Source organism: Lepisosteus oculatus, chromosome 3, assembly GCF_040954835.1.
Source record: "Lepisosteus oculatus isolate fLepOcu1 chromosome 3, fLepOcu1.hap2, whole genome shotgun sequence".
In the NCBI taxonomy this organism is placed as follows: Eukaryota; Metazoa; Chordata; class Actinopteri; order Semionotiformes; family Lepisosteidae; genus Lepisosteus; species Lepisosteus oculatus.
This window is the reverse complement of record NC_090698.1, coordinates 59,587,220-59,599,423: the sequence shown is the minus strand read 5'-3', so window position 1 is coordinate 59,599,423 and position 12,204 is coordinate 59,587,220. Positions and strand designations below refer to the sequence as shown.

Genomic DNA, 12,204 nt, shown 5'->3' with positions numbered 1-12,204 from the left:
AGGGACCAGAACATTTACTGTACATTCAATACTTCAAATCTTATACTGCCATTGGTCCTATGACTGTCTTCATTTTTATTACTCCCTCTACTTTTCTCAGTTTGCCATTCCATCAATTCGCTGACGAGCATCAGCAAGAGGTTATTCATTACCATCTCCTGCACTGGCCTGACCAAAGTTAACCGCAGCACCATTGCTTTGGGTTACTCCTTTCAAGTTGACACAGCCTTTTCCGCAGCCCATTTTTTAATCAAACCCAAGATGTGCTCCTCTGAACACATTTCCAAACCTTCCTGATCTACCAAAAACATGAGCGCCTCAAGCTCTGTCATTGTCGGACCTCGCATCAGTGACTTCCATCCTAACCCAGAAGACAGTAGGGGCAAAGTACCCAGTTAATGGAATGTTGGTCCAAAACAGAGAACCCGTGCATTTAGAGGTGCAAATTAACGCAGACAGCATGTCTTTGGAGAGTTTGAAGAAACCGCTGCACCTATCACGAAAACCCACAGGGTCACTGAGGAACATGTAAGTTCCACCCAGGAGGTGTCCCAGACTGAAATCAAGCCCTGGACAAGAGCTATGAGGCAGGACTGCAAAACACTTTGGTGTTGGATCTCTTGCAAGATAGTATTACCCTTTTTTTGAGTGTTTTACATAAAACATTTAACTTTTCGATTTAAAAGTATTCTAGCACAATTCACATTTGAATGTTATTTTTTGGAAGTTGTAGGTTCACTTTTAATTATTTTCACAGATCAAATACAGCCAAGAATGTCAATTCATAAAGAAATGTATTAAAACTGAAAACTCAGGAAATACCACAGTCTGGAATCATTTTTTATCAGCTACTATATGACTCCGTTGAACACCATAAGGATGGTTAAAGAGATAACTAAGTCTATACATAGCGTTATGTAATTTTGTAATCATTTTTGTGAGTAATGTGAATGCTAAATAGTCAATAAGAACATAAGAAGTCAGGGCTCAAGCTTTGTTTGTCAGGTTGTATTTATCATTACTGGATTAGTTTTGTTATATTGCAGTTTTTATTTATATCTGTTGCATTAATATTTCTGTCTCGCAAAACTGTGGCCCTGGGTTCAGTTCCCAGGTTGCAATCTATGTGGAGTTTGTATGTTCTCCCTGTGTTTCCATATGATTCCTCCAGGAGCTCCATTTACCTCTAACAGTCCAAAGACATACTGGTAGGTTAATTGTCTTGGGAAAACAGGCCCTGGTGTGAGTGTGTCTTAGTTGGCCCTGTGATGGCCTGGTGTCCCGCTCAGGGTGTATACTTCCTTGAACTTTTCACTTGCTTGGATAGGCTCAGGGTCCTCTGCAATGCTATATTGGATAAATCGGTTTGAAAATGGATGGATGGATTGATTTGTTGTATTGGAAAAGATACTGAATCTTAACGAAAACTTCACTGTCTCACCTGCCAGGCACTTATACAGTATATCGAGGCTTTATTTAATAAGAATGTCTGGGTTGGTACAGACCTGCACAACCCTTTATATAAAAAGTGCCTACTCTTCTTAATTTGAAGTGCTTTTCCCCATAGTTTCTATACGTGTCCTCTGGTATTTTTTTGCTTTAATTCTGAAGAAGTCAATTGAGTTGACTTGAGTCATATCCCCTTGTAATGTATCAGTGTAGAGCATTCCATTGAGCCCAGGAATATACAGTATCAAAGTAAGTGCTTGGGACTAATGCCAAATCATCTTTATGTTTTACTGTTACTGTGCATAATGACCAATATGGTGGGCAATATTCTATTGTTGGCTTGTTTTACTTATGCAACTTTAGCTTTTTATTGTTCCTTGTTTATAATTTCAAACACTTTTATTTCTACATAACTATAAATTTGCTTTAAAGAAAATACAGGATTATAACCAATCCACATAATGACACATTCCAAAATACTTTTTACAGAATGTATTAAAACCCATTCAAAGTAAAACTAAGGTAAAAAAATGAACTTACAGTAATTGCAGCATTTCTTGTGCAGCTATTGCCACAGAGGACCTGTATTTGGACCTGTATTTTTAAATAACCATTTCCTACCACTGTGCCAGCATACTGAAATTTTATTGTACCATTTTGTTTAGGTACTGTAGATGCATGCCAGGTAGCCAATTCCAATTCTACACCTCATGTTCGACAATGTCTGTCCAATTAAATACCATTGTGAACATTCGTACTATTGACCAAGATCAGTCTTTGACAATACTGAAATGAATTACATTTCTTCTACCAAAAAAGTATTTTACTGACTCAGAACTACTTGTACTGTAAAATGTCAAGATATTTTCATTGCATTTGTCATTTTTTGCACCAAACCAATATTTCAGTTGATTGTCCGGATTCTTATGATGAATATGAGATGAAATTTTAAAGGGATAACATATTTACTATTTTTAGTGTTTGGTGTTAACTCCCCTGGCTAAGGAAATTACAGATTTGGTCGGAAGGTCAGGGCTGCCAAGATCCCCTCACTTTTGAGGAATGAGCCAAGGAGGCAGCTGCATGGGTGAAGATGTGGTGGAAGAAGGCAAGCTAGAAAAGGTGCACAAAACAGAAGTTAAAGATTATTTCTAAAAGTGTTGTTAATTTGAAATTCAGAGACGAAAAAGAAATGCAACTGATATGAAGTTCTAGGGAGAATTGTAGACGGTGCAATGAATGTCCCTGTTGATAAAAAAAACACTCCAAATCAAACATTAAAAACTGCACTTAGACAAAGAAATTCTGAACTGTTGGCATTTCTGTTTTTCTTTCAGGAAGGTCAGGATTTGAACACATACCAGTCAGAAAGTACCGCAGTTTCAAAATTACTGCTACTTTCAGTTTGAATTGAAAGAAAAAGTAAGCAAGTTAACTCTTGTAAGACCCACAGTGTGTACTACTGTGGTACCATAGATTAAAACAATAGCTCTTGGTATTCTGATGTGATGCAATGAAAAATAGAAACAGGTGGATTTATCTGTATTTTAAGGGGCATCGCTAAAAGTATGCTTCCTTATTGATTTATTTTTTTAAAAAGGAGGAAATTGTATTGTTATTATGCATATTTTAAAACAAAAATAACAAAAAATGTGTTTAGTCATAGTAAATAGAAATATGCATGCCAGCCTACCATATAATTAAAAACAAACATTTGCATATTGCAGTAATTAGTGCTAAGTTGACCTCCCAATCATTTAAACATTTTCAAATTAATAGTATGTCAGACGTATATAATAGGATGTTCTGTTTTTCACTAATACATTTAGGAGAAGCTGGTGTCTGAGGCTAATTAGTGATTATGTACAGTGTTCATTCAAACAGTGCTAAAGATGCCATAATCAGAATATTTCCTGTGGAATCGGGATCATCCCAAAGTAGTTTGCACTTGCAGTTGTTCCTGTAAATACACATCCTGTTTTCCACAGTATATTCTGCTCCATATAACTTGCATTTGTAGTATGGTATCATTAATACATCCTGTTTCATATTAAGAGACATTTTTATATACTGGGATATATGAAAATATATCTGTATATACAGTATATAGACACATGTTCACCCATCCATAATCAGAAAGCTGATAATTCCTGATCAGGGTTGTGGCAACCTTTACAACTTGGATTAGACTTCAGTCCAACACAGGGGGCACACACACATGGACAGTTTAGACACATTAATTAAAATGTCTTTGGAAGGCACTAATAAACTGGAGGGCATGGCAAAAAGGATTGCAAACACAGGGATTACATGCAAACTCCACACAGAAGGAACCCCAGCCCAAGAGCTGAGAGGCAGAAGTACCAATGATCAGTTTGCTTCGCTGCCCTTGTTTCGTTTATGAGAATAACACTAATTCAGAATGACAATAAAGGTGTTTTTTGCCTTTTGCATTGAGATGCCTTCATCACTGGAAATTGAACCAACCCACAAATCACTTAGTTGCTCTGTAAGATTGTCCTGCACTTTTTTGTTGTCGTCCAAGTCATGCTAAGGGTGCAGATGCAAACAGGACTGTTGAAATGGGCACACTGGAAAATACATACTCCATCAGCTGTTGACAAAACTGAGGGAATAATGAAAAAGGTAGAAAAGCCTATTTCCAGTTGACCCCTCTTTAAATAGCAAGGTGCGTCACACATTAGAATCCTCTCTGTACAGCCACTCTTTCCCTCTCTCTGTTTCCTAGGGATATTATCAGAGCTAACAAATCGTCTTTTGTTTCCTTGAAGTCTTATCAATAGGTAATGACAACGAGAACTGCATTGTGCAGTTGTGGCTTACCATTACTACTGTAGCTTCTATGTGAGCAAGCTCTGGTCTGACAAAGACCATTTATCAGTTATTTCTTTTTTTTATTTTATTTTAGTTTTGTTAATGTTCCATGAGGTATTTTTATTTGGGTAACACACTATGGCCCATTGCTTTTGTGAGATGCAACATTGTCATTTTTTTAGTGTAGACCTTTCTGCATATAGAATATTTCTGATAACCATCAAGGAGAATTCTCCGTGGGGTTCAGTTACATCCAGAGAGTTTTACGACAGGCTTATCTTTTGTAGTGTAAAATATGTTCTCTTTCAGGGAAGGAAATTCTTTCATATCTCTCTCATTTCTCCTAGAGATTGACAGCTAGGGTGATAAGCGTCTGGGTCTGCTGAAAGGAGCGTTGTAGTGAAATGTGGGAGGCATGGATCAAAGCAGATGTGGCACTCTGGCTCCTTCGTTAATAGACTACAGTACATAGCACAATGTGTGCCAGGTGCTTGCCAAAACACAGAAAAGCTGGTAGAGTAATTCATTTATATCCAGTCAAGTCCAAAAGAAGGAAGACAATGATTTTAGGTATCTCACCAAGGTCAGGTATGCTTAATACACTGCTGGACAACACGTACTGTAAGTAAGGGCAAAATGTATTGTATTGACTGTGGAATTAACCTCACCAAAGGTCTAGAAGTGAATTCTAGAATATGCCAGAATGGAGTGCTTTCTGGTATCCTGGTAACTGTGTTTGCTAAAAGTCTGTTTTTCCACCTTTCATCTGAATTATACCAGATTATGATAATGCTGTCAAGTAATTAGGTTGGTAAAAGTACCTTAGTTGTGCATTTTGAATTTGTTTATTAGACTAGTATCAATTATAGGATATCTGAAAGGGCTGTTATGAAACATAATAATCCCAAATGACAGCTAATATAAGCAGGTTTTCTGTACACCATGTGTATTATAATGTGCAGGTTAGTCAATTTAATTCAAATCTTATATTTATTTTTAACTACATTACTTGTTCGTAGTGTCTGTTTATTAACCTGGACACTGTGAATGTTGACTTTGCTATATTGGACCATGGGAATACCATGATAAATATGTCTAAGGAATGTTTACTAAGGTACATGCACCATGAAGCATAGGTAAGACATAGGAAATCATAGAAAATCCCTGGTCAAATCACAGTAAAACATATGGTAAAGGAACAGAAATCCTGTGGTAAAGTTACCACAGTATTCTGTCATAAGGGTAGTGCTTAGACTTATCAGATGTTGCTCTCTGATTTCTGCTTTATTTGTGTTGTTTTAACGTTTCCCTTGGAGATATGGGATATGGCATTTCCCAGTATTATGGCTTAGATTCCATGTCACCTAGCTACAGAGGCAGCTTTCTCTACTACTTCCCTGAGACTTAAAAGTTTCCCTAAACTCTGGATGGAAAAGGCATTGTTTTTCTTGAAACACTCCTGCAAATAGCAGCTCCCTGCTGTGGAAGGCACACAAAAACATCATAACTTACTGCAGAAAACAGCCAAAAGTGATCCAAAGAGTCTTAAGTCTCGGGTGAGTCATTCCCTCCCTCTGGGAGGGTCTGTCCAAGTTGGAAAACCTGCATTCTCAGTCACGGGATGAAGGATTTAATTAGAAAAACAGACCAGTACTATTAATGTGAAGCTAAATTAGTTTTTAAACTGTTCCCTGTAATTCAGTTTATATGGATTTATATAATTGAACAATAATGTTACTCATAATGTCAGTTCTAATTACAAGCCTTGTAAACAATTAATGTTCACAACACATTAACCCCCTATCCTACCCACACCTTCTATCAGGGACATCGAAGCAAACAAACATTCAATATGCTTTTTTAACATAAAATCCATTGCACTTTACATTCAAGCTAACAACCATATACAAATTTTCTTATTGATCCTGTGCATTGCATTAAGACACATTCATAACCAGAATGTTTCAGTTCATTGAGAATCTACACTCAGAAAAGAAGGAATCTGGACATTGCAATATACTGTAATATAGACTGGATTTGTTGTCTGTGTTACTGTGGGGTTTGAAAATATGTAGGGAAAGGTAACATATTCCATTGCTTTTTTCAAACCAAGCTGTTACAGATACAAATACATACTTTAGAGATCCTTTACCCTTGTCCATTCTAAATTACACAATAAAAAGTTACCTTACATCGTACTTTTTAAATATATTCAATGTTTAATTTTAGTTTTTGTCAGACAAGACATAATACAGGGAAAATTTATTAGATATCACAGTAGTATACCCATCAAAACTACAAATCAGAAAGTGGAGTGGAACAAACAACATTTTTTCAGTAATAGGGACTCGCATAACTCAAGCTCATACTTTTGTTATTTAAATGTGTTTTGAACGTTGCTTTGGGATTTAATGTTTGATATGATGTTACCACATTGTGGATGTGCCACATAATGATGCCCCTAAAGAGATTTACATTTCCCTTTAAATATTATTTTCTTGTCATTGAAAAGGGTTCTGTCTAATCGATGATCATTTGACAATAACTTAAATCCTAATCCTTTTTGTATAGCATGTATTTTTAAGAATATTTTAAGGCAGCTTGATAAAAAGTGATCGTCTCTAAAGTTTCAGTTAGGAATAAATGTTCATAATGTTTATGATAATAATCATACAGCATGTGAAAGAAGTAGTTTTAAAACACCCTTTACGATCTTCTACTATTGATGAGATTCAAAAATCAAACATAAGAACTCAAGAAAGGCTGCAAATGAAAAGACACTGTTTGCCCCATCTTGCTCATTAGGAAGTTTATTAGCTAAGTGGATATAAGATTTTGTCCAGTCACTGGTAGGGAAGCCTGTATACAACTCTATGTCTAAAGAGTTTCCTATTCTCTGTCCTAAATACATTTCTTTTTAGGTACCAGATATGACCTAGTTTCCTTGTTTTACTTCTGACTGAAACTGCCCTATTGGATAATCCTTACTATACCCCTTACCATCCTATATACAGTACTTGAATCAAATCTCTTGTCAATCTCCTTTGTTCTGTACTGAATACATTGATCTTCCTAAACCTGTCCATATGTGAAATCTTTGTTTTTGCTTTTCTTGAAATACTTTGTAAAGCTACAATACCCTTTTTCTGTTATAGTTACCAAAAAGGAACACAATATTGTAAATTAAGTGAGGTCTTACTTGTGCATTGTTAATGTAAAGCACAACTTCCCTAGATTACTTTATACACATTTGGTTTTGTACCCTACTGGAGCGTTCTGTTTGCTTATTTCCTTTCCTTATTGCTTCCCCACGTGATGTTGAAGAGGACATAGACGAATCTGCATAAACACACAGATCCCTTTTTCTCAAAAGAGAAAAAAAAATGAATTTACATGATCATAAAAGGAGTAGAGACCTTCTTCTTTCACAGATTCAAATAATAGTTTTGACTTTGCTGTCCCAATACATTGGGAAGGCACTGTTAGAAGTTAGTATTGGAAGTCAAGACAACATTTAAGCACTAGACTTCAAACATGCAGTACAGTGTACAGTAAGTAAACGAAACCAATAACAATGATTTCAATTGAAATGAGGGACTGGGAATACAAGTGGACACTGTAATAGACAGAGGTAGAGAACAACATTAAGAACAGATTTAGTTTGTACCTACAATATACAGTAAAAGTCCTGTGTTAATTGTATAAAGACCAAGACCCCCCATAGTAATAATAGTAATATTATTATTATTATTATTATTATTATTATTATTATTATTATTAACCAAGTAGCAAGAGATAGAAAGTTGCTATATACTTTATGTTGTCTAAAAATGTGAGAGGTAGAAAAAATGATTATTTCAAGAAAGAGCTGCATGAGGTCCTTGGATTATTTAGCTACTACCAAATGAGCTAGAAAGACTAAATGGCTTCCTCCTTATTATCAGTCTTAGAACCTGTGCTACATGAATCAGCTGGCAAGTATACAGCTGAAGCAGGTAAACACAGGCTTATGTAACACCCTGTTACAGTAATTAAAATGTGTTTACTTCTGACCACCTACAGTACCTGCTACGCATGAAAACCCTTGCTCCTGCACAAGCAAAAATAAGCAGGAAAAATTTGGTCGCAGCTTTTCATTTTGTATTTTTATTTATTATGGCTTTTAAATATTTAGGATTTCTAATGCTGACATGATATATTCCATAATACAGCAAATTTCAGGACTTCCAAAAGGCTTCGTTTTCCCTTTAATGTTGTTGTAAACCAGTTCATTCCAGCCACTGGCTTCCTTCATTCATTTATTAAGCTCCTACAATAAAAACATGTTCACAAGAAAATATAAAGCACCCTAAACTGGCCAAAGGCAGGATCTCAAATAGAGGTTTTGTGGCAATACCTTAATCTGAATCTGAATGGTATTTGTCTTTTCAAATCTGGGTCACCACAGCCACCACACCCTGGCTGCACCCTGAAGCCATAGATATTCATATTCAAATCTTTGCAGAGGACTTTTTGCACCACAGGTTTCGTGGATGTCTGTAATTTCTTCTGGAGATTTATGACAGTGTTTCTGGACTTCCCAGCAAAGAGCAAAGGTGCAATCTAAATTCAGATATTGAAGATGGGACTGGATCTCCTTGTTAATGAGAGTTTAATCAGCTTCTCTTGAATGTCAGTATTTAGAAAAACATTTTAGAAAGAACCCATGTTTATTTGGAAGCCATAAATAACAATGGCAAAATACAAGAACTAAAGTTGTAGTCAAAGACACAGATTGTTTTTGGTGAAATAAGTATTCTAGGAATGGTTAGTAATCAAGGACCAGAATTACAGTCAACAGCATCTGGAGGGGACCTGCCCCCTAGTGGAAGCTGTTTTACCTTTGAATATACGTACTGTATTAAACCTTCATTCCTGTGTGATGTGTTAATGCAAGCATTGTATTAATGTATTAAGTATTAGTGCAGGCTGAGCTCTGTCATTGTGGATTGAAGACTGGTTCGTGTTACTAGCCAACTTTGACTGAGAGTCTCAAATGGCTGAGTGCCACCGAGTAGTAGTAACGTATTTGCTCATGGCTGTCTGAACTCTGAAAGACACAGTGCACTTGGGTTTGCGTCTCTCCTCCAGCTGGTGTTGAACCTCCAGTCTGAGGCTGTGATGCTTGTGATGTGTTAAAACACAAACCTAGCTCTTCCAGATTGGGTGGGTATAACAAAGTAATTGTTTTTTAAAATATTTTCCTTTGGTGATTTGGCCTTAGATAGAATTGGTTGAAACCTATGAAGTTAATTGGTAAAGAATTTGCCTGGACAACAGAATGCATATGCAGTACGCGTAATTTATTTGTACAGTGTACCATATACAGTATAACTGGACTAATAATGCTACCAAATTTGGACTTGGACTCTCTTGGATTTGGACTCTCCAAAGAGATGAACAACATTTCCAGTATGTCTTGGATATATGGATTAACACTGGAAGGAACTGTCTTGGCTTTCTTAAAACATTCTCTCTTCTTTTTGTTTGGCATGCATTCACTTAAATGTAAATTCTCTTCCCTGCTTCTGCAAGACAGTACATTCAACAGCATGTTGTATTAAGAATTCGGCTATTATAGGACTGTCACAGTGTTGTCACAGGAGCTTTCATGGCATTCTTATCTGTATAAAACAACCATTTTTCAGTGTTCTACCAAAGAAGATCTTATGATACAGCATTTACAGAGTTCAATATACTGTAGTTCAATATGAACATTTTTGTCTTTCAAATCATGACTTGTAATTTAAACTTCATAAAACATTCATTGTATATTTGCATGTACTGTAGATGTTCAGGTGGGTAGCTGCGTCAGAAGAAAGAAAACACAATGTTTCGGCCGTGGGGTCTTCTTCGGGTGACCTGCAGAAGGCTCCACGGACGAAACGTTGTGTTTTCTTTCTTCTTTTTTTCAGCATGGAATAAACCTATTACTTGTTCCCATGTACTGTACATTACAGGTAGTTGCCCTTTTTATTTACAGTATAAGAGTTGATGCTCTATGATTTTTATTTCATTTCCAACCTGTAATTTAAAAGCTGTGAAAATAAATCTTAAATTTGAGAAATGTAATTAAACTTAAAGTTCTGCTTCTGCAATGGTAGTAAGAATGCAAGATCAGATGCATGCAACCTTCAAAACTGCTATCAAGGTTGCCCTTCTCTTCAAGCAGCAATACATACCAACCAATGCTTTCATAACAATTTTTCTCGATTTTACCAGTGTTTGTTTCAGAATTCAGAGTTGTTGAATTAATTTATGGTTCCCGTTGATATTGCATGGCCATGCACGACATGACAATCTAAAAAAGTAGCTTCCATTTTCCAGAGAGTTTGGTTTTTCTGATGTCTGCAGGGTAGTGCTAGCAATGTGCATGCTCACAATTGCATACATGTACAGTACAAATACAGTATAGAGTCTATAACATCAGTTGTACTATCAGTATATTAGTAAGATATCGGTGTGATGTGCTATTTACAGTGTTTACAGCTCTTAAATCACAGTAGTGAAGGTTTATCACAACTAAATGTCAAATATAACAATGCTTACTTGTTATTTTATTAAATGTGTCGAATACTCTATTAATATGTGATCATATGTAAAAAAACTATTGTTATTTCCATCTTTGTAATGTAATTTTTGTGGTTCCACATGGTTGTGTTGTGATTAACTTACATCTGGCACATTTGTCTTGTATCAACTAAACAGAGCTTCTGCAAAAATTATTGCATTGTTGTTTTTAAAACTAAAGCTCAGCAGGGTTGAGCCTGGTCAGTACCTGGATAAAGAGGCCTTCTGGGAAGCTATGGTTGCCGCTGCAAGAGGTGTTAGTGGGATCAGCAGGGGGTGCCCACCCTGCAGTCTGTGTGGGTCCTAAGGCCCCAGCATAGTGGTGGGGACACTATACTGCAGTGGGTACTGTCTTTCGAAAGAGACGTTAAAGCGAGGTTCTGACTCTCAGTGGTCATTAAAGATCCCTGGGCATTTTCTCTAAGAGTAGGGAGTAGGGGGGGGAGTTTGGCCAGTGTCCGGGCCAAATAGCCCCCCCCCCCAGCCTTTACCATGGTCTCCAAATTGTCCTCAATTGTCCGCATGTATGATTGGCTTGCACATGTCCTTTGAAGGACTGGTGCCCCGTCCAAGTTGTACCCTGTCTTGGCTCATTGCCTGACGGGTAGGCTCTGGCTTCTCGCTACACCGTATGGTATAAAGCGGTTTGGCAAATGACATGACATTTTAAATGGAGACTGAAGGCTTTTTAGACCAGACCAAAGCTTACTGTGCTGACACAGCCTGGCCAGTTTATACTCAAAAGTGTTACAACTCATTTCACTTTGAAATAAGGCTACATTGCATGAAAAGAGACATTTTGTTGTGTTTGTCAAGATTTCAGTAATAACACATTCAGAAATATTAAAAAATATAAAAAAAAAGATGATGAAAAGTTATCTGGCATCTTGTGTGCCTTGTCAGGTACTTTGAAAGTCTTTTGTGATTATTTCATACTAATTTCACAGTTTTGTCTGATTTTGTTGTAGGCACTGGAGAAAGTGGCAAAAGCACTTTCATCAAGCAGATGAGAATCATCCATGGGTCTGGATACACGGATGAAGACAAGAAGGACTACACCAAGCTGGTGTATCAGAACATATTCACTGCCATGCAGTCCATGATCAGGGCAATGGAGGCTCTAAAGATACAGTACAAGGATGAACAGAACATAGTAAGAGCTCTGACTATGATTTCTTCTTCAGTGGAGGGAGGTACAGTACAAAGTAAACATGCTGCCAGGATTTACTACACTTAAGTAAAGAGATCGAAATATATTTATGAATCTAATACATGGAGCTTTAAAAACTGCTTATTGAGATTGTCTTTCTC

The 12,204-nt window shown here is 36.7% G+C and overlaps 1 protein-coding gene across 1 annotated transcript in view; it reads left to right on the top strand.

The window, feature by feature from the left end:
- LOC102686398 (guanine nucleotide-binding protein subunit alpha-14-like) overlaps positions 1-12,204 on the top strand; it is a 45,074-nt gene that overhangs the window by 20,536 nt on the left and 12,334 nt on the right. The window contains exon 2 of the mRNA XM_006626881.3: positions 11,862-12,046. Coding sequence (XP_006626944.1) covers positions 11,862-12,046 — 185 coding nt within the window. The remainder of the gene's footprint in view (positions 1-11,861; positions 12,047-12,204) is intronic.